The 23,135-nt window shown below is 42.7% G+C and overlaps 1 protein-coding gene across 1 annotated transcript in view; it reads left to right on the top strand.

The window, feature by feature from the left end:
- Nucleotides 1-23,135, top strand: part of ITGB3 (integrin subunit beta 3) — a 63,018-nt gene that overhangs the window by 34,136 nt on the left and 5,747 nt on the right. Inside the window, exons 5-13 of the mRNA XM_061590894.1 lie at nt 4,216-4,387; nt 4,945-5,106; nt 7,362-7,457; nt 7,671-7,760; nt 10,578-10,712; nt 11,767-12,196; nt 15,629-15,857; nt 17,740-17,840; nt 20,984-21,103. Coding sequence (XP_061446878.1) covers nt 4,216-4,387; nt 4,945-5,106; nt 7,362-7,457; nt 7,671-7,760; nt 10,578-10,712; nt 11,767-12,196; nt 15,629-15,857; nt 17,740-17,840; nt 20,984-21,103 — 1,535 coding nt within the window. The remainder of the gene's footprint in view (nt 1-4,215; nt 4,388-4,944; nt 5,107-7,361; nt 7,458-7,670; nt 7,761-10,577; nt 10,713-11,766; nt 12,197-15,628; nt 15,858-17,739; nt 17,841-20,983; nt 21,104-23,135) is intronic.

Here is a 23,135-nt window from a genome sequence, read left to right as displayed (position 1 = left end):
TTGGAGGGTTGCCAAATATGTATTCCTGTTCCTTCCTTGTTCTGAGGTTTTGCAGACATGATGAAGGGCTCTCTTAACTTCATTTTAAAAATCAGGCGTGAGCTGGGGAATGTGTGCTCCCATCCCACAGCAAATCCCTCCCTCCTTGCCTTCACTGCATTGCACCATCACCAATATTAACTGTTGGTAAGGACAATCAGGTTACCCAATAAACCATTATTCTTAACTAGCTGTTTTAAATCCTAATTAAGCTGGGAACTGTTTAACTTTAACCATATAAGTGTTTTTGACGTATCCATTAACCACTATTAGGGCAGCAAGGGAGGAAATTCACAATATCTCTTAATACACATAGACCCATTTTGTGACATCTGCACCAATTATTTGAGTCTACCCTCTGGGCTAACTCAAATGTGCAAATTTCAGCATGGTAGCTATTTGAAATGCAACTACATGAGGTCACCTCCACAGAGTGGCTTGTGTGAAATAGTTCTGTATATAGTTTGGACAGCTTCCCACCCCATCCTGTTGTTCTTGTTGTTTAATGCTGGCACTGTGAACATTTCCAGCAGTTGTGCCAGAACCCACTTCATATGAACAGTGTGAAATTGCCTTCACATGACTACTACTCCATCACAATTTTCACACACCCTTATAGAGAACAGTACAATGGCTAAAAGTGTGTTAAGGGTTTGTCAAACTGGAGTTACTGCTAGTCCAGACATGGCCTGACATTTCTTCCTGAGAGCTCAACCTCTTTTATTTAATTAAATAACTTTAATTTGAACATATTAGGCAACCTGTATTTACGTAGGATTGATACAAAAATGGGAGGGGTTTCACAAAGATTTCTAGCAGTATACAAAAGTATTCTCTTTCAGTGACTTTAGGGAAAGGGAGTGCATTAAAAGATGAGATACACACATGCAGAGTGAGGTAAATCTGTGGTCTGACTGCTAAGACTACACACAACGGAGACAGGGAACATTGCCCTCAATCCCAATTGGCTTTCTTTGTTACCTTTGATGTCTTCCTGTAGACAAATCTAATTGGCTAAATAGATACATGGCATCATCACTTTTTCTACATGGTCCTTGATTGGTTGGGATGACTCCAGGAAGGAAAAAAAGGAGCCTGACCTGGAAGAATGCAGATTTGGGAAGCAAATTGTAGCAAATATTGACAAACAAGTTTAAAAAAAGATAAGATAAATATTAAGATGGTGTGGTTTTTTCCAGCAAATATCTAGGTCTCCCCAAAGCACTATTTCTGCCCTCCAAAATTAAAATGAACAAACATTAGGACCACCTTAGTATAATTTAGGCTTTAATTATTTTGCATTGACAAAGTCACCCATAGTTTAACCCACTGTCACCATAAAACTTCTGGCTACAGGCCTTTGGCTTAAGAATACTATTGCACCATTTAAGGGTGTTTTCACATTAGAGCAGCCTTTCCCAACCAGTGTGCCTCTAGATGTTGTTGGACCACAACTCCCATCAGCCTCAGCCAGCATTGCCAATGGTCAGGAAAGATGGGAATTGTGGTCCAACAACATCTGGAGGCACACTGGTTGGGAAAGGCTGCATTAGAGGTTTAAATCACCTTGAACTTAAATCAACTTAATCAACTCAATTAAGTCAAATGTAAAATCTCTGGATATTTGAGTTCTTTTTTGCCTCCTCTCATGCTTTAAAAATCACAGCTGTGAAAAGGAGCATGTAGTAGATGTTGAAAGTCACATATAAACCTCATGTGTAAAAATGTGGTAAGTCTCTGGTTGGTAACAATTTTTTTACATGTGTCATGTGATCTTTTGAACTTAACAAAAGACAAATACAATGACTGTATTTGAAAATGCTTGTTGGTGGATGAATGTTGACAGGTAATCCATTCCATTCTGTGTAGGCTTCCCAAAAAAATTCCCACAGTGCAATGCAGTTGGAGGGTGCCATTTTAAACATAGAAAAGTGAATATGGTGCCAAAGTCAATATTTTCAGTGTCAAAGAAACCAGTTATTTATTTGATTTGGCTCACTTGCTTCCTCCAACCTGCCGAGGAAGAGAATTGGTGCTGACAGACTAAGGGAAAGTGTGGATGCATGTGAATTAAGTTGTAAGCAAGCTCAGTACGTGAGACTGAGATCTCTTGTTCACAGTTCACATGGTGCAGAAGTTAATTTACAAATTTCATTTTTTGTGTGTACATGAATGAATTTGTAAGTTACAGCTCTTCTCTTAAATCAGGCAGTGTTGTTGAGGGGGAAGGTGGGACAGTGTAGCTCCAGGACCTTTTTCAGAGCAGGAATGATGACGTCATTTGGATAATGGAGATTCTCCTTGCTCCGGCAAGTGAATGAGATGATAAGAAGGCTTCAGTGTTTTCCTATTGTCTGTGATAGATTAGCAGAGTGGAAGGCTGAGAATGAGGAAAACAACTAAGCAGAGGTTGGATACTATTTTTTATTTGGCGGGGGTCCCTGTTTCACAGCAGCAGTTTAAATGGTAACGCTTCTTTGCAAGATTGGATGCATTTCTAATTAAAAGCTAAAGGTTGCTTTTTATCTGGCTAAAAATCATCTGTTAAAGCTCAATGCATTTTACAAGTTGAATTTATTCTATGAATGTCTATTTTATGAGTGTGAGTTGATCTTAATGAACTGGGTGCTACACTACTACTGATGTTTTGGGGTGATGGTGTATGCATGTAGGTGGGGATCAACACAGCTGCCTCCTCCATTTTTGTACTCTCGGTAGGGGTGTGACAATGTGGGTCACGATACTGAGTAGCTGTGCTTCAGAATTTGTCACTGCACCTTAGCTTTCTTAATCCTAGAATAGCTGGTGCTTAATTATGGTTTTAAGGGCTTACTAAATTTTAGGCTGCAATCCTGTAGGGGTTCTTAACCTGTGGTCCATGGACCTCTAGGGGGCTTTTGGGGGGGCATGAACCAGGTGCAAAAAATCAATTTCCAATGTAATAAAATAAAATAATTATTTATGGGGGACCATAGCATTCATCAGATTCTCAAAGGGGCCCATGATCCCCAAAAAGGTTAAGATACACACTTATCTGAGAGTGAGTCTATTAAACTAAATGGGTCTTACTTCTGAGAAGACATACAGAGGATTATATACTTTGTGTCATGTGAGAGAGATGGAAAAAAGCATAAAGCCCCATACCCACATTTGCAGATGAATTATAGTTTATTTTTCTGTCATGATAACAGATCTATTGGTTTCATTGACTTTGGAAACATGAGATTTGAAATCATATTCATTCTTTATGAGATATGGAATTTCATGAGATACAGAATTTTGAAAATGGTGCCATATGGTCCCCCTGAAACTCCAGTGCACTGTGGGATTTTTTTTGTGGGGGGGGGAAGCCCACTCATTGATGTCAACATATCTGCCAAAGAAATTTTGAACAAAATCATTATTCACCATACTTACAAGGCTCACTGACTACAAGGCCTGAAGGGCCAGCAGTATTTGCAGCCCAACCTGACTGCAAACAACAATGTAGATAAAGCACTTCTTTAGTCTCCCCCTCCACAGAGTGAATAGCAACGGAAGGTTTGACAGGGTTATCTCAGAATGTATGCAGTGATGTTTCAATGCTTCCAGTGCTTCATTTTTCTGCAGAATTTCTTCCCGTTTTCTATAAGTTCATTAGTAACAATGAATGGATGTCAATAGCAAATACAATATTAAGGAATTTTGGCAGTTTCAAAGTAAAATAAACATGCAAAAGTAGATCACCTTAGCCTAATCTGCATAGGAACATTTTCCATTTCAAAATTTTCTTTAAAAATGCACATAACTGAATATATTTCACCTGCTTGCTCCCACTTTCCTGTGTCTTGGCCTGCACATGGCAGTGAGCAGCTAAAGTGCATAACAAAATGGAGGCATTGCTAAGTTTCTGTTGCTGTTCATACTCATTATGGGTTAAGGCTGGGAGTTGTGTTAGGAAGACCTTTGCTTGTGAGAAAGTGACTGAGGTTGCAATCCAATAGATACTTAGCTGGGAGTAAGTCCCACTGAACCCAAAGGAGCTTACTTCTGAATAGACATGTATTGGACTGCAGCCTGAGGTGCATAACAGGAAAGGGGGATGTCACTGAGATCAATGACTGTGCTAATTTCAATTAAGCCTCCAGGCTTCCAGTTGCCTTTTCCTATGCTGCTTTTTTTCCTGCTGCCTTCTAGCTTGAACCCCCCAGATAATCACTGCCTGCCGATGTTCGGATACAAGCATGTCCTGGCACTCACAGATGAGGTGATGCGTTTCAACGAGGAGGTGAAGAAACAGAACGTGTCGAGAAACCGTGATGCACCAGAAGGAGGATTTGATGCTATCATCCAAGCAGTTGTCTGTGACGTAAGAGTCTGCCCCTTGTCATGGGTCAATAGGTTTACTCATGAGGATAGAAAAGAACTTCTTAGTGGATTGTGTATTCCCAATGTTAATTAGAGTGGGATGCTAGCTGAACTTTCCACCCAAAATGTCTTGAGTCTGCCCTGTATGAAAAATGTAAAGCCTACTTCTTTAGCACCCTGCCTGTAAAGGTAAAGTCTTAATGCAGAGGTGGGGACACTTCCCCCCCCCCCAAATATACCTTCAGAGGTAAGCTGGCAGGACCTTATCTCTCTTCTCTGTCCCTATTTCACTTCATCTCTGCTCAGTGGGCTGCTTGCGGAGGAGCAGATTACCCTTGCCAGAGGTCTGAATGGATCCTTGGAGAGGGCTGTTGAAGTTAGGTGGAGGGATGGATGAAGTTAGGCTGAGGGCTGCAGGTTGTCCACCCCTCCCTTAAAGATGTAACTAGCTATTCAAATAGATGTTGAGTATATGCCTTTGTGGGACTTCTTTCTAGTCCTTGCTGTTTGTGTGTGTATCACTATAGAGGCTCTGCTACTATTTTTATTTTGGTGCAGGACAAGATTGGCTGGAGACCAGATGCTTCCCATTTGTTGGTCTTTACTACAGATGCCAAGACACACATTGCTTTAGATGGGAGACTGGCAGGGATTGTGACACCCAATGATGGGCAATGCCACTTGGACAGCAACAATTTCTACGAAGCCTCCACCACACTGGTAAGGATAAGTGATGTTAGCCATGAGACCAGGATTGCAACGGCTACAAGAGGCATTCCGCTATGGTTGATGTTATAGTTGGACAAGCTTGAATGGCTTTAAAAAGATATAGGCAAATGATCATGATGGCTATATATTACCCCCAGTACCAGAGGCAGCAGGTATTTGAATACAAGTGAGAGAGGACTTTGCATTGATAACCTACTTGTGGGCTTTCCAAAGGCATCTGGCAGCTGTAGGAAACAAGATGCTGGCTTAGTTAGGCCTTTGGTCTGATCCAGCAGGGCACTTCTTAGGTTCTTAAGGTTCATAGAATATTTTGCATTCTAAATAGTTTATATTTTTGTTTTCAAGTTTGGTGAGGTTTAACCTCAGAGGTCAAACATTTTCACGTTCTCCTGCATAAGAACATGAATATTTATGACAGTATATTAATACTTCTGGATGTGTACTAATAACTAATACTAGGCATAGTAGCATGGCTCCATATTTTTGCACCTAAGCCTTGGGTTAATTGGATAGGGCAGAGCTGGGACTGAAGAGACGCCCTCGCTTCACCTGTGGCAACAGCTCTAGTGATGTATGGGAAGACAAGAAGGCATGGCAGCACAGAGTGTGACAAACATGTCCATCATTAGTGTCAGTAGCGGCTGGCAGGGCTGCGCAGATCAGGGCTGTGGAGTCGGTATGCCAGACCTTCGACTCCAACTCCTCTATTTTTCTACTGTCCGACTCTGACTCCTTCATAAATGGCAAATGTATATTAACTAGTAATAACAAATTTACTGTAGTAAAATGGTAACACAAGGCATTTCATCACCACCACGTGAATCCAGAGCTTGGAAAAGTTTCTTTTTTAAACTACAGCTCCCATCAGCCCCAGGGATTGGGCTCGTGGGAGTTGTAGTTTAAAAAAGTAACTTTTCCAAGCTCTGGATTCACATGGTGGTGATGAAATGCCTTGTGCTACCATTTTACTACAGTAAATTTGTTATTACTAGTTAATATACATTTCTTCCGACTCCAACTCCACCCAAAATTGCTCCTGACTCCAACTCCACAACTCCGACTCCACAGGCCTAGCGCAGATGGAGCTTCCCAATGCCATGCATCGCTGCTGATTACCAAGAGGGAGAGAGGGAGAAGCAAGGCAGTGGGGCATTCAGCATGGTGCGGGCACAGTGTTGGGATTGTTGGATAGGCTTCGCTCCACTGCACCATGTTGAGCTCCCCACTGCCTTGCCCCTCCCCTTCTCAGTACCCAGCAGTGACACACAGTGTTGGAAAGTCAAGAGAGTCCCAGCCACGCAGCCACATTGGTTGCTGCTGATTACTGTGTGTCTGTATGTAAGGAAAGCTTTTGTATACTATGAGGGCTGTTAGGGGTTCCAGCTCCTTTATTGGGGGGAGGAGCTCAGGCAAGGAAACCTCAATAGGTCCTGGAAGTGAGAGGACATACAAACCATGAGTTTTTTCACATTGCCTTTAACTTCTTGGGTTCTCTGTACAAAGTGAAAATGGTGGTACTGTTGAGGGAAGTGTCCCTCCCCACTGGCCTTAGGTCCCTTGCATATTTTGCCCTCCTTGAAACAGTGTCTCCAAGGTCAACACTTTTCCCCATAGCAGTGCATGGTGTCCATTCATGTGAGAGAAAATAAAGAGGTGGACTTGAGGGCACTACCAGAAAGGGTTCCAAGTCTTCTCTGGTGATCCCTATCATTGAGTATCAAGTCTGCTTCTGTATGCATAGTTCCACCCCATCATCTGCATAGCACTACACTAGGTTCTGTTTCTTGGTCACACTAAAGCGAGACAGCATGTCAGGAAGAGTGGGAGGAGGTGTTGATTTGTATATATACCATGATTAGAAATTTGAAGCCCTGGAAAAACCCAGAAAGGGTGCGGAACCACCTTTCCCCCACTTTGTTCTGGTTTTTTTCCAGGGGAAAAAATGGGGGGGGGGGTTCTAGGGTTTTTTCCTGAATTTTTCCTGTTTTTTTTTCTGGGCCTTCACATCTCTAATTGTGATGTCACCAGTTTTGTTATGATGATCACTTTTTTTTTGTTTTAATTTACTGTTGTTAAACACCTTCAAGTCTTTTGAGAAAGATGGGATTAAAATGTGTTTATTCTGTTCCCCCCACCTATACACACACATTCCTTTCCAGTTGTCATTCCTACCTCCCCACCCCCACCCCCGTCAGACTTACGTGGTTTTTCTATTTCTCAATCTTTTTCTCTCTTTCTCTCCCAAGGATTATCCATCCCTTGGCTTGATGACAGATAAACTCTCCCAGAAAAACATTAACTTGATTTTTGCTGTGACTCATACTATTGTAGGTCTCTACCGGGTAAGTGGGCTTATTGAACTACAGCTTGCTCAGAGAACATTGGAGTGGTGGGGGGCATGAAAGAGGCTGTGTACTGCTGGGCTGCTGTCTTGTTTACCAATAAAATAAAAATCTCAGCTTGGGTGTTATTGCTAACCACATTTTAGATCTTCAAAGATGAAAATGTGGGATTCTTTGCCCACATACTGGAACCCTCTCCTTCTTTCTTTTCAGAACTACAGTGAGCTGATCCCTGGCACTACTGTAGGAACCCTGTCAACTGACTCTAGCAATGTTTTGCAGCTCATTTTGGATTCATATGGGGTGAGTATGTACAGATGTGATATGTACAAGCAAGGCTAGCCCAGCATGTAGACAGAGATAAACTAGTCAACAACCTGGAGTGCCAGATTTCCAGGGGCACCTGTCACAAGCTATGCAAATTTGTTGTGGGACAGAGCCAGTGGCTGTATTTTTGGATGAGGCACACAGACTCAGCTTAGGAGCTCATTGCCTGAGTGATATTCCCTACATTCCGGGAGACTTGTTCCAGACCCTTCTGATCTCCATCTGCTGCTGAGCATAGACACAGTTGTGAAGTGAAGGAAATATAGAAATGACAGACATTAAAAATGACAACATTTTGACAAAAATTTGTGAACAAATATGGAAAACAGAACATGGCCCACAGACTGGAAGCGTTCAATATACATCCCAATTCCAAAGAAAGGGGATCACAGGGAATGCAGTAATTATGGAAATATTGCCTTAATATCCCATGCAAGTAAAGTAATGCTCAAGATTCTACAACAAAGGATCTTACCATATATGGAGCAAGAAGTACCAGATGTCCAGGCTGGATTTAGAAAGGGAAGAGGCAGCAGAGATCATATTGCAAACATACATTGGATGATGGAATGGACCAAGGAATTTCATAAGAAAATTACGCTGTGCTATATAGATTACAGTAAAGCCTTTGACTGTGTAGATCATGAAAAACTATGGAATGCTTTAAAAGAAATGGGTGTGCCACAGCATCTGATTGTCCTAATGCGCAACCTATACTCTGGACAAGAGGCTACTGTAAGGACAGAATATGGAGAAACCAATTGGTTCCCAATCGGAAAGGGTGTGAGGCAGGGGTGTATTTTATTATCCTATTTGTTTAATCTATACGCAGAACATATCATACAGAAAGCAGGATTGGGCCAAGATGAAGGAGGTGTGAAAATTGGAGGGAGAAATGTCAGTAATTTAAGATATGCAGATGATACCATACTACTAGCAGAAACCAGTAATGATCTGAAACAAATGCTGATGAAAGTTAAAGAGGAAAGCACAAAAGCAGGACTTTAAAGTTCACAATGTGGACATTGAACTTCTCAAGCATTATCAATACCTTGGCACAGTCATTAACCAAAATGGAGACAATAGTCAAGAAATCAGAAGAAGGCTAGGACTGGGGAGGACAGCTATGATAGAACTAGAAAAGGTCCTTAAATGCAAAGATGTATCACTGAACACTAAAGTCAGGATCATTCAGACCATGGTATTCCCGATCTCTATGTATGGATGTGAAAGTTGGACAGTGAAAAAAGCAGTCTAAAAAAGCAGTGTTGGAGGAGAGCTTTGCGCATACCATGGACCGTGAAAAAGACAAATAATTGGGTGTTAGAACAAATTAAAGCACAAATATCACTAGAAGCTAAAATGATGAAACTGAGGTTATAATAATAATAATAATAAAAATTTATTTTTGAGTTGCCTATCTGTCCGGGTCAATGGACACTCTAGGCGACGTACAATAATATAAACACAAAGTAGACACAGTATACATATCAAAACAAAGCATAATTAATCTAAAATCAACCTTCAGTTAATACAGCATAAAACTAATCCACCCCAATCCTGTAGGCCTGCCTGAAAAGCCAGGTCTTTAGTGCTTGGCGAAAACCTATCAGGGAGGGAGGTTATCATATTTTGGACACATAATGAGAAGACATGATTGATTAGAAAAAACAATAATGCTGGGAAAAACAGAAGGGAGTAGAAAAAGAGGAAGGCCAAACAAGGGATGGATTGATTCCATAAAGGAAGCCAGAGATCTGAACTTACAAGATCTGAATAGGGTGGTTCATGACAGATGCTACTGGAGGTCGCTGATTCATAGGGTCTCCATAAGTCATAATCGACTGGAAACCATATAACAAAAAAAAAATGAAATAGTAACCCAGCTGAAATTTGGGACTATTGTTGTGCTTTTAAGGGGGGCAGCTTTTAATTCACGTCTGTTAATTGCATAGGTAGTGTTGCATCTAGTTCGGCCTGACCTTTCTCTCTGACATCTTCGCTTTCCACATACAAAGAGATGTGGGCATGGAGTTTAGGAAGGGGGACATGTACTTTCAAGCAAGTACCCACCCATATGCAGTCTGTAGGGTTACAAACCCTGTCAAGGGTACTGTCCAGTGTCTTCCAGAACAGGAGATGTTGTAGTAAGGTTGCTTCCACACAGACAGTTTAGTATGGAATTGCCATCCTTCATTTGTTCTGTTTTTATAAAGAATCCAGATCATTGCATTCTAGTATTTTTCTCAAAACTGATCTGAGGCAATTTTTAATTAAAAGCTTCCTGTTTGCTAGTTCTGCATCTTTTTATTGCTTCCAGTTGAGCACATGGAAGTAGATTGTGCTTTTTTCAAGGCCACATAGTTTCATAGCTAAGCAGTTTGAGCCCTGCTCTTTTTAATCCACTCCACCACCCTGAATCACCCATTGGATTGGCTTGAGAGGAGAGTATATTCATTAATAAAATTCTACCTCCAGTGGAGCCAAAGCTTTCAATAAGCTGTACAGTGCTAATCCATTGAAATTAGTGGACATGAGAACTCAGGTTTCATTCACTTCAGTGAGTATACTCTGAGTAGGACTAGCACTGGCTATAACCCAAAATATTGTTTTCAGGTCTGCCAAGTTTTAAGGTTTATAAAAACATTTTATTGTTATTGTAAGCAACCCAGAGAAATTTGGTTTTGGATGGCATACGAACATTAATAAATAAATTGGGAAGTTGGGGGGTTGTGAGGTTTCCCCTTGAGCTCGAGACTCAGACATTCTCCTGGTATTCTCGCCCCTTCTCAGAAAATTCGTTCCAAGATTGAACTGGAAGTGCGCAATCTGCCAGATGAATTGTCCCTCTCATTCAATGCCACCTGCCTCAACAACGAAGTTATTCCTGGTGTTAAGTCCTGTGTTGGCCTTAAGATTGGAGACACGGTGAGTTATGGGGCACAGCCTTAGGGAAGTAGGAATTGCAAAGGGCTGGGGTAGGATGGCCACTTCCCCTAGTCTCATTCAAGGGGAATCCAAAACTCCACCAGCAGTCTTAAGAAGATTCACAGGAAAGAAGCTTAGGCAACAGAAAAGTGTTAGTACAATGTGCACGTAATCTTTTTGGCTCCATTGTAAACCTTTTGTTTAGAGTTTCTTTCCCCAATGAATTGGATTGAAATTGGGGGGAGGGAGGTCCCCAAACTTTAGAAAAATGGAAACTTTGTATGCCGATTTGTATTTGGTATTAGTGAACCCCTTTCCTCTACTTAAAATGATCTCCTTTACTACACTTTCTCCCCTAAGTAGAAAAGCAAGCCTGTCCTCAGCCATTCTCCATTCTCTCCTACAGTGGATCACCACCATGAAAGCCACTGCTGCAAACAGAACAAAAGGTTATATAAAGAATTGCCCATCACATGCAAAACCTGTTGGTTTCTTGACAAGAAACCACTTAGCGTAATGACACTTTTTGTTCAGTAACTGGAGAGAATTTAAATCCATTTACTGAAAGGGGACCATGTTTGTCTACTTAATGCAATTCTTAGAAATAATAGTAAGTGGCATGAAAAGGGTACCACATTTCTTCACTTGATGCAGCTCTTAGAAATTGCAGCAAGTGAACAGAGATTCCTGTCCATTTCCAGAAAAGGAAACTACATCTCCCCATTTAATGCAGTCCTTAGAAATTGCAGTAAGTGTCCGGGTGTTTGCCTAAAATGGATAGGCACCACTGCCCACTTACTGCAAATGGAAAGACGTGGTCTCCTTTTCAAGAAATGGGCTGAAATTTTGCCAAGTTACTGAACTACAGTGTCATTACATTAAGTGATTTTATATCATGAATAGATAGTTCTTGTACGAATTGGGCAATTCCCCTTCAAGGCTATGAGATACAGATATAGATACGAGAGATTATTTTAAGTGCACGGTTGGAACATTCTTAGGTGTTCCTCTGAGGCGGGGGTATGATCAGTTCTGCCTGTGTTGCTCTTCCCAGGTGAGTTTCAGCATTGAGGCAAAGGTGCGTGGGTGTCCCAAGGAACGGCAGAAGACTTTCACTATCAAGCCAGTGGGCTTTGAGGATAGCCTGACAGTGCTGGTGAACTTTGACTGCGATTGCCATTGCCAAGAGGATGCCGAGCCAAACAGTGACATCTGCAACCACGGCAATGGCACCTTTGAATGTGGCATGTGCCGCTGCCACCCAGGCCGGCTGGGCTCCCACTGTGAGTGCTCTGAGGAGGAGTATGGCCCCTCCCAACAGGATAACTGCAGCCCCCATCAGGGGCAACCCCTTTGCAGCCAGCGTGGTGAATGCATCTGTGGCCAGTGTGTTTGCTACAGCAGTGACTTTGGCAAGATCTCTGGCAAGTACTGTGAATGTGATGACTTCTCCTGCGTCCGCTTCAAGGGGGAGCTCTGCTCTGGTGAGTGGGAAAATGTTCAGGGGCTTGGAATGGGCTTTCGGGAACTCAAGACAGTTTGAAAAGAGCAATCACTGCTCATGGTGCGTGCCACTCATCCCCTTCTCACCTCTCATCAAACAGGTTTTGCAGGGGCTTGTCATATTTCAAAACTAATCCCTGCAGTGTTGGCTGGGGCTCATGGGAGTTGTCGTCCAAAACATCTGGAGGGTACTAAGTTGGGGAAGGATGATGTGTACCCCATAGGAAGTGGTGGCTCTCTCAAAATACTGCCAACTGTCTTAAAACCTATTGGTCTTCCAAGTGTCAGACAATGGAAGAATTTGGTCTGCTGTTCAGATTCCGTAACGGCAGGGGTGAGTGGAGGGGAAATTCTCTGCAAATTGTAAAGTTCTGCTTTTGAATCTATCCAAGATTAAATTGCAGAAAGGCAGTACTTTTTAAAGGCATGTGGTGTGGTTCCCTTTCTTTTCTCAGAATAATTTATAGCAATGTGTTGACCTGTATTGATTCAGGTCAAACAGCCAATTAAAAAAAATCCAAAGATTTGTAGCTTACACCACGTCACAGCCCATTGAATTCTTTATAACAATAATCAATGCATAGAATCAGCTGACTGGAAATAAATATAGATGTTTCTGACACGTTGTATGGTCTGAAACATGGGGTGTATGTAGTATACCCACCTTAAATGGTGTATCTGCTAGTCCACCCCTTTCGAAAAAGGCCCCGAATGGCAAAGATTTGACTATAGCTGAACTTTGGTATGGAATAGCACCCACATACTTATTCTGTTGGGTCTGCCAGAAACTGATTTCTTGCTTATTTATGCAAAGCAGATTACCCTGTCCAGAATAGTTCTTTGGAGTGAGGGAGACAGAAGGAAAAATATGGTGTTTGGCTCATGGAAAGAATTAGGAAGTAAATGAACCCTTGGCCTTACTTCTGAAAGGGGACCTCAAAGCTCCTGGCTGAAAGATAAATCATATTTAATTACTTTTGGGGCCTTATTGGTAGCTAAACATATACAGCACAAATGCATACATACAGAACTCCTTGCGTTTTGTCATAGCAGGCAGGATTAATAAAACAATATTTTTTATTGGAATGCAGTGTTCATACAATAGCAGGCTTATGGGTTACATAAAACTCTTAGGCAGGCTGGAACTGAATCTGTTCATTTCCTTAAAGAAGATTTCTGTGCAAGTGAAAAGCTTCCTGCCTTTTTGTGAAAGGGAGGATGCTGAATTCAGCAGTGCTTCCAATTCATTGACTGTTTGATCCAGAGTGGGATTATGTTTGCTTTCTATTAAGGAAGGAAGGACTCCTTGCGTTTGCCTTTTTTTGCCCAGGATAGCTGCGTGAGTGACTCAAGGTGATAAAAGAAAAAAGGAGCAATTACTGTGTTTCTGTGAGCTGAGCGAACCAGCCTTGCCCCTTGTACACAGCAATCCATTCTGTTCCATATGTGCCCTAAACTACAACACATATTGTGCAATGTAGCAGTTCAGGATGTTTACCACCCTTTGATACAGCGAGCACACCATTCATTGCATAACTAAGCCATTGTGATTCCTTTAGGAAAATATTGGCCTTTTATACCCTGTTAACTTCATTCAGTGGATATCAGAATAGATATATGACTCTGGCAGAAAGTCTGGTTTGGCCCTAAATCCACCATAGAATTGGGAAATAATGCAGCTATACCTTCTCTTGCCCATCCCTAAGGAATGAGAGGAAACTGGAGGTGGGAGACCACAGTTGTCTTATGTCTGTTTGGGATTGGCAAATATGTTGATTTTGGCTTCTCTGTTTCTTATTTTTCCATTGTTAAGTTCAGTTCTCCGTATCAGTTTGCAATTTTTAAAAAAAGGGAAAAAAGGAAAATTCATCAGCATTTTAGTGTGAATTTATCCTAATATGCACATTCGTATGCAATTTTTCTTCATTTACACATTTTTGCATAGCAATTTTCTGTAATATAATGCATTTTTAATTTTTTTTCACTAATGTATGCATTTTTATGCACACTTTACTGTAGTACACACGTTTTTGTACAAATAACTTGCTTAGAGAACTGCACTGCAAAATGCAAAGAAATTGGTTCATGTATAGTTTTGGAAAGCGCAAATTAGCTAAGTTTTCCTTTAAAGATGAACTGAATCAAATATCTACCCCATCCATACTCTCAGTTCAATAGTACATTGCCACATGGTACTCTCCAGGCTGCGACCTGGCAACACTCATGGAGGGAAGGGAAGGTACCCACTTTTCCCAGAGATCTTTCCTGACTGTTTGCTGCAGTGCCACTCAACAGGCAGAGGAAGACACCGTTAGGTTGAGCACACAAATGTGGTGGATCGGATCACAAGTTTCAAAGTCCAGAATGGGAAATGTGGATTCTGAGCAGGGTTCCCACCTCTTCTTTGTGGCCCTTTGCCTGCACCTTTAACAGCAGCTTGGCACCCAGAAGTTAAGCAGGTGAAAGTTTTCCTGACATGGGAATAGAATTTTGCAAAACACTTCACCCATCACAAACATCTCTTTGTGCCTCAAGGTTGCAGTTAAGGCAGTAAAAAAGGCATGCAGACCTAACCCTGTGGCTTTCGGCATGTAAATGTGAAATCTAGACAGATTTGTTATGGTTCCAAATCCTTTTCTGTTCTTGTTCTTTCTTTCCCAAAACCTCCTCCTCAGTAACTTTTGACTAAGACATTGTCTCCTGGTTCATTCCATTGGAGCAATGATTTCTCAGGCGCATGACAAACCCACAGCCTGCTCTTTAGGCTGAAGTATATTTTCCCAAATGCCACCAGAGACTTTTTTCCAACCAGCTGCTCCTTCTCCTCCCCCATGATTCACTTGAGTTTCTCATTAACCCAGTCTTCACAGTTATTCCTCCCCTGCAGAGGGGGCTGCTGGCTGCTGCTCACTGTCCAGGAGTGCGTGGGCAGAAGGGGAGCTAGGCTCTTCGGAGAAAATATTTCCTCTGAATATCTCCATGGTAGCCTTTTGTGGGGCCTCTGACCTTTTTCTGGCTGCAGTGTGTACGCTCTGGATGCTAATGGCCTAACTGCATCAGTAGTTTAGTTGGATCAGTGGCCAGATGAACGGAAGTGAAATGAAGGACAGACCCTGGTATTTAGCAACACTGAGTTAAACTGTTAAGAGTACACACTTTGTTGCCTTGACCTTCCCCAATCTAGAGAGAATGCCTGTGCCAGCTGGTTATTTTACTGAATTTAACATAGGGAGTTATCCTGTTTTATCTTCACGTAAATCCTGACGGAGGGAGAGGGGTGGTAACTTCAGTGCTAAAACTGGTCCCTACACATTTGATTTTTTCTGACAATTCCCCACACACATATACACACTTCCACTTTCATTTGGGCTCCCCCGACGCTGGCACATATTTACACTGTGGTTTGCCTGCAGGTCATGGGAACTGTGTCTGTGGCGACTGCGCCTGTGACCCCGACTGGACAGGAGCCTACTGCAATTGCACCACTCGGACCGACACCTGCATATCTAGCAACGGGCTGGTGTGCAGCGGGCAAGGCCGTGGGTACTGTGCCTGTGGGAAATGCGTCTGTACCCAGCCTGGCTCTTATGGAAACACCTGTGAGAAGTGCCCAACCTGCCCTGATGCCTGCACTATCAAGAAGTGAGCAAGGGAGTGGGCCAGTTCTGAAACTGAGGCTTGATTTTATGTGAAATGGTTCCAGTTCTGTAGGTCTGACCCAAAGTGTTATGGTTTTCACCTCCTTTTCAGGCTTCCCAAGAGCTTGGGATGAGTGGGCAGTAGCAAGAGAACAGGCTTCCTTCACCCGGTCTGGTTTGATGGCAACTGTTGCTATGAGATCCAACCCCTGCCACCAGGCATGGCTGGACTCTGCCCCCTGACTCACCAGGTGCCACCCTCAGCCCTCACTGGGTTCCACCAGGCTCTACCCTCTGACCTGTGAAGGCCAACTTTTAGCTCCCAGGCTCCACCCCTGAGAGTTAGGGGTGGGCGGGCAAAGCCAGGGAACTAAATGGTGGTGCCTGACTGATAATTGGGTGGAACAATGCAGGGCAGAACTTAATGGTACCTGTTGAGGGGCGAAGGATAGGACTTTGTGAATCAGAGGAAGAGCCTGGCTATGCCTGGTACTTTACAAGTGGGTAAATGTGAGGAGTCAGCAAACAGTTAAACATTTAAATCAAACTAAGCAGGAAACAGCCTACTCCCTCACTTCTGGCTGCTCACCCTGAGATTTTCTTCCTTCTCATGAAGACCCTGTAAAGAAGCCTAAAACCCTGAATCAGTTGTTGTTTTATAAATGATTACATTTTTTTCGGCACTGTACAAAGATTTTGTTCTTAAGTGGGTCTCTGCCTGCAGGCGTACAGTCTAATTAACGTGACAAAAGGGATGGGGAAGGGATGAGAAACTAGCTAAGGGCTCCTTCATACAGGTGCTTTAAAGCAGATGTATTTTGTAACATTTCCTTGGCACAACAGTAGAGCATTAGTGGTTGATTTATTCTGCTTTAGCTGGTTAATAATAATAATAATAAATTTAATTTTTGTGTCGCCTATCTGGCCGAAACCACTCTAGGCGACGTACAACATTAAAATTCAACAGTACAATATAGATACATAATAAAATACAGTGCAGGCAACAATAACCATTTTAAAAAGCGGCAGTACAGGGCCATCAATAGACAATTTTAAAACAATATAAAGAAATTAGCCCACCCCGGGGACCCCAAAGTTCTGTGATGGTTCTGTGATGCTTCCTCAATGCTACCACATTATTGCTGTCTGGTGGGCTATAGCGCAACGCAAGTGGGGGAAAAATAAATCAGAACATTTGTGCTATAAAAAGTTATGGGATTTCAGCAGGAAGTTGCGGGATATGCACTGATTAGAAATGAAGCAGTGTGACCACCCCTAAACTTTTGCAGGTGCAAGCAATATTGAAAGTGGGATCGTATATGACCAACTCAATAGCATCAGGACCACAAACCATTATGAATGCACAATAAAAAGGACGTCTGCAGGAGCCCTAATTCAGGCACCAGTTTTTAAAGTTACATAATTGTTCTTATGATGACCAGCTGGAAAGTTAGACAGTTCAGGGAAGAGAAGAGGCAAATGATAGCTGGTCTCTCAGCCCAGCTGATGGAGTGGATCATGCTATCCTACCTCTCCCTCCACTGTAACCAGGTGGAATGGCTACTAATAGATGACAGCCCAGGGAGAGGAGGAGCGAAATGGCAGCTGATCAGAGCTGATGAGAGTGGCTTGTGCTATCTCGCCTCTCCCTCTGAAGTAGTTGCCATGTCAAACCCTGAGATGTTGCAACCCTGAATGTTTGACATACTGTGAGAGGGAGGAACGCATACCTTGGCCGAGTGGAGTCAGAGGAGTGGGTCACCGCAGCTCCTGCTGAAATCTGAATCTAGTCTCTGGTTTTACAGGAATGGGGTTTGGAATGGCAGCCAGCATCTGTATACCTGGTTTAGTGTTCTCACTGTAACCTGCTTCTTCCTCTTACATAGGGAGTGTGTGGAATGCAAGAAGTTTGAAAGAGGGATCCTGATGGAGCAAGAGACCTGCAGCCAGAACTGCCGGGATGAGATTGAATTGGTACAGGAGCTTGGTGCGTAAGAAGCAAGATTGGTATCTGCTGCACGAAGTGATGACAACTGTCCTTTCTCGAGTGATGAGTCCTTGCCCCCACTCCCCTGCCCAGTTCTTTCTCTCCTGTTCTACCCGACTGCCATCCTTTCTTTTAGCAGAAGCTTCCTGATGACAGACGGAAAAACTTCTGCATGCAATGTATATGTAACAAGAGACAGCAATGGCCTCAAGCTTAGGTGACCTCTAGAAAGAGATTAGACAAATTCATTGAGGGGGATATGTGCATCAATAGTTATTAGCCATGATAAGCAAATGCAACCTCCATATTTTAAGGCAATGTGCACTAATTGATTACCATATGCCAGCACTCAGGAACACCCAAAGAAATTGACTGGCAGTAGCTTCAGGATCAACATAATACATAAGTGACTTCAGGAATTCATTATCATAGAATGTGGTGGTGGCCACTAGTTTAGATATAGGGATTAAAAGCATACAGCCAACGAATTGGTTGGTTAGTTTTACATCAGTATGTCAAATTCAATTCCCCTTCTATTATTTGTCCCTTCTTGTCTCTGTTTTCTTTTTTCCAGCTCTCCTTCTCCTTTACATACCCTTCCCTCGCTGTTCTGTTTCTCAGCCTTACCCTAACTGCAATTTCTGAACCATCTTCAAGTGCAGCACTACATATAATGCATTACAGTACTTTAGACAAGAAGTTCCCAGAGCATGGATAATTACGGCCAGGCTGCTCTTGTCTAGAGGAAGTTACAGTTGGCACTCTGTGCTACTGAGGACACTTGGGCCTTCAGTAACAAAGCTGGGTCTAAAAATACCCCCAAATAGTGAACCTAATCCTGTAGCGCTGCACCATCCAGAACAGGTTTTAATCTCCTTGAACATGTAAACCATCCAAACACAGGACCTCTGTCTTATCAGGAATGAGCTTCATTTTATTGGCCCTTATCCAACCAGTGTACTTCATTTCTACTGCCTTACTTGACTCTGCAGTTAAGGAGGAATAGAGCTCAGTATTATCAGTGTACTGGTGGCACCTCACTCCATGGCCGCAGATGACCTGCCCCAGTAGCTTCATGTAGATGCCAAAATTCATGGAGGATCAGATGGAACCCTGTAGTATAAATGCTATGGAGTTAAGCAGAAGAGCCCCAGCACTACATTTTTGGAAATTACTCTGCAGTATGAGTGGAACCATCACCATATTCCCAACTCCTACCCCACAGATTCCATCTGGAAGGATGACATGTTCAATGGTATCTAAAGACCAATGAAAGATACAGGAGAGTTAATGGAGATGAATACCCCTAACCATCTCCCAGTGTAGGCTATCTATTTGAGTGACCAAAGCAATTACCATGCCAACGCCAGATTGAAATGGATTGAGATAGTCTGTCTCATCCAGGAGAATCTGCTCAAGCACCCTTCCCAAGAATATCTGTGACTAGCTAAAATTCTCAGGCTCCACTGAGGATTTCTTAAGGAGTAATTTCACAAACACCTCTTGTAAGGAACCGTCAATGATATCCTGGACCCAGCCAGTCAATCCCCTCCTGCTAAATGTAATTAGCCTTAAGGGGCAAGAACGAAAGTATTAGGGTGTATACCTCTAAGCCCTCTGTTTACATCCTCAGGTTATATTATCCAACAAAACAGAACCAGATATTGGTCTCGGCACATCCCCAGACTGAACAGACATTCCATAGCATCCAAGTTGGAGCAGATGCAAGTGATTTTAAGCTCACAGCAATTTAGCAAATGTGTCACAGCACACTTCTGATGGTTATTTAACAACATCCTGCACATCTAGTTGGAGAAGGGCCTTGACCATTCAGGAAAGCTCCACTGGAATACACTCTGAGGATGCAATGGTGGTGATAAAGTTCTGTTTCTTCACTGCCACGTGGAAGGCTCAATAATAGGCCTTTCCTTACATTAAATCATATTTGCTGCAAGTCTTATGCTGTCTGCATCCAGCTGTCTCCCAGCCTGTTTCATCATCCACAGCTCCCTTGATGAATCAAGGAGCCAACCAAGCTTTACACAGTGGGAGAGGGCACTTAGAAGTGATCATGTCAGCTGCCCAAGTCATCTTCATAGAAAGATGAAGATAGCCCACAAAGAAATGAGGGCTTTGATAAGAGCACCAATAATACCAACTGGAAGGACTCTCAGGGATCCATCAGACTCCATTTGTTTATGGCAGCTTTCCACAAACTTGGGTTTCTAGGTGGTGTTGTGCTATAATCCCCACTAGTCGGGATGATGGGGGTTGTAGTCCAAAGATATCTGGGGGATCCTGTGGTTGGGGAAGACTGTTCTTTGGGATGCACTGGGATCTGAGATGATGGCTACAACCCTAAATCTCACCAGAAAATGATCTGACCATGACAAGAGAGTAAGGATAAATGCCCTCACATCTAGACCACTATCATTCTGGTCAGTTCAGAATACTTGTTCTAGAGTGTGACCTGCCACATGCGTTCAGCCAGTGAGATGTGGGGACAGTTATGCCCACATTGTCATTGCAGCCATCAAATCCTGAGCCACCTCTGATGAGGCAGCCTTGGCATGAATGGTAAAATCCTAGGACCACCACACTAGGAGTCCTTGACAGCAAATCTAAGACCACCTCTATCAGCTCAGAAAGGGATTCCGCAACCTGGTGCCTTCCAGATGTTTTGGAATACAACTGCCATAGCCCCAGCCAGGGGCTTGATGGGTGTTGTACTTCAAAACATCTGGATGGCACCAGGATGGAGAAGGCTGCTTCTTTATCTCTACCTATAACACAGCACTAGCTACAAACACTGAAAAACAGGGCTCAAGTAGTTGGGCACTCCAAAATAGATGGAATCCATATAGATTATAAGAGCCCCCTCCCTGAACCCTGAATCTCTGTTAGTGCTGAACTGAAAACCCAGGCTGGCAGATTCAAGGCAAGGAGGGTTCAAGTAGGGTCCCACTCACTTCAGCTCTGCTTGTGAGCATTTGAATAGGGACAGTCACTTTTTCAGTGCCCCTAATTTGAATGCATGTGGCACCCCTAGCCCTGATTTTGAATCTTCCAAGGACATCTTGTGGCAGCTGCTGAAGACTTTGTGTAGGACTAAATGTTTTCATGTTCTTTTCTCTCTTGTGCAGGAGACAAGGGGAAAGATGCTGTAAATTGTACTTACAAGGATGAGAATGACTGTGTGGTACACTTCCAGTACTATGAAGACTCCAGTGGCAAGTCCATTCTCTACGTCATTGAGGAGCCAGGTGGGGGCCAAAAGCCATTAAAAAAAAAAGTTTGAATTTTGGATCAGCTGGCAGTGCTTCATTTGCAAGATGAAAACGCCAGGCCTAAAACTTGTATCCCTCTTCTCTCTTTCCTATGTATGGGGGCAAGCCATGATTTCTCAGTGATGTATTAAGGAGAAGTAAGGGATATGTCAGTGTAATCAAGAATGAATATGTGCAAACACAGCAGCATGTACTTAAACTGTTTCTGTAGGGATGAGGGTTAAGCTAAAAGCTTCATGGAAAAAGTGTGGTTTGAAGGAAAGGGAAACTGGGCGAGAATTCTGCTGAATTTGGATTTAGCACCGGATTTTTCAGTGGTCTGCATATTCTCCATCTTTGTGGAGTGATCCTGTTTGCTCTGAACCTCAGTGGCTTTCCCTGTTCCCCCCCCACCAAATATTCCCTCAAATATATTGTTCTTTTACTGTTTTTACTCACAGCACAACATAGCACTACAGCGCTCTCACTCTGCCACCCTCCACCACTCAAATAATGCAAACTCCAAGCGGGAGGAAAAAAGGCATGTCTCACCTATGTTGACTCTAGGAGGAGGGGGGGCAATGAAAGGTGCTTTCCTCTTTTCCTTTCCAAAAAGAAAATAACCAGCTTCTGCTTGCGTGCTAATGTAAAAACTGGCCAGCCTTAGTCACAGCAGAGAAGGAGGAGGCTATGGTGAAACTGCTTTCCTTTATCAATATTTTTTTTCAAAATATTGATATTTTCTTTCATTTATTGATATTTTCTTTCAAAATATTGATATTTCCTTTCATTTATTGATATTTCCTTTCAAAATATCAATATTTTCTTTCAAAATATCAATATTTTCTTTCAAAATATCAACATTTTGAAAAATATCAATATTAATATTTTTGGAGAGGGGAAATCTGACTGGTAAAAGCAGCTGATAACAGACAAAGAACGAACTTGAATTGATACTGCCTGTTAGGTTGATGGAGTGCTTTCAAAGTGGCACCAGCTAACAGATCCCATCCCTAAACCTCATACAATTCCAGAACAAGAGGTCTCTCGGAAGCTAAGTGTAGTAAAGTTGGAGAATGAACGTCCAGGATAGGAATATTTTGAGCAGGGGTGGGCAGTAGCCAATTAGCTGAGACAAAATATATTAAGCAAAACAACCATGTATAAAATAGTTTATTCCTCGCCTTTAGACCCTTGAAAGGGTCCCCAGAGAAGCTTACAATAATAAAAGCACAAATACTATGAATCAGGCACTTAATTCTTTTTGCTTAGGTTACCAAATGCTCTCCATGTCTCTGCCTGCAGATAGATCAGCAAGGTGAGTGAGGGCATGGAGTCTGTGATAGCCTCCAGCAATGCAATAGTTCCTTCCTCCTGCATGACAGGGCCTGTGAGCAGAAGCCCCAGAGGCCTTTATAACCCTCAAAGAGGATGATAAAGCCAATGTTTGGTTGTGCAATTCATGCAAAGATATACACGCAGGCACACACATCCTTAGCCACGGGGTATTGACTGTTGACTCAGATGCAACTGCACTGCAAGCAGGAAGTTGACATCTAACTGTATCCCAAGGCCCCTGTATTTCAAGGCCCCTCAGCAGGGAACAATTTTAAAACCAGCTAATGCCTGGTGGGAAACCACAAAAGCTGTCACTCCTCCTGATATACCCTGGGACTGTGAAACACCCCAAATAGTAAACAAATCCAATAGAAAGAATGGCTAGGAGAGTTGGCTGCTCAGTAAGGTTTCTGGGAAGGATGTTGTCGTAGCAACTGGTTCATCAAAATATCATCAAAGATTGTTGAGACCTGCAGTTTTCTCTGGGACAGGATCACCATTGCCTGAGTCATTGTAAACGAATAGCCCATATTTGTCTCTGACACTGTAGGGTTTCTTACTGTGTTGCTGTGCTGATTTGGCTGTAGGAAAGTTTTGCTAGTGTCCATCTTGGATCTGATTCTCTGCCACTTAAATCCTTGTCCTGGGCTGCATCTAGATGAGAGATTCTCTCATGTCTGATTTAGCAGTA

The sequence above is a fragment of the Rhineura floridana genome, chromosome 11 (assembly GCF_030035675.1).
Source record: "Rhineura floridana isolate rRhiFlo1 chromosome 11, rRhiFlo1.hap2, whole genome shotgun sequence".
Classification (NCBI taxonomy): domain Eukaryota; kingdom Metazoa; phylum Chordata; class Lepidosauria; order Squamata; family Rhineuridae; genus Rhineura; species Rhineura floridana.
Note: the sequence above shows the minus strand (reverse complement) of the source record. Positions and strands in the feature narration are given on the sequence as shown.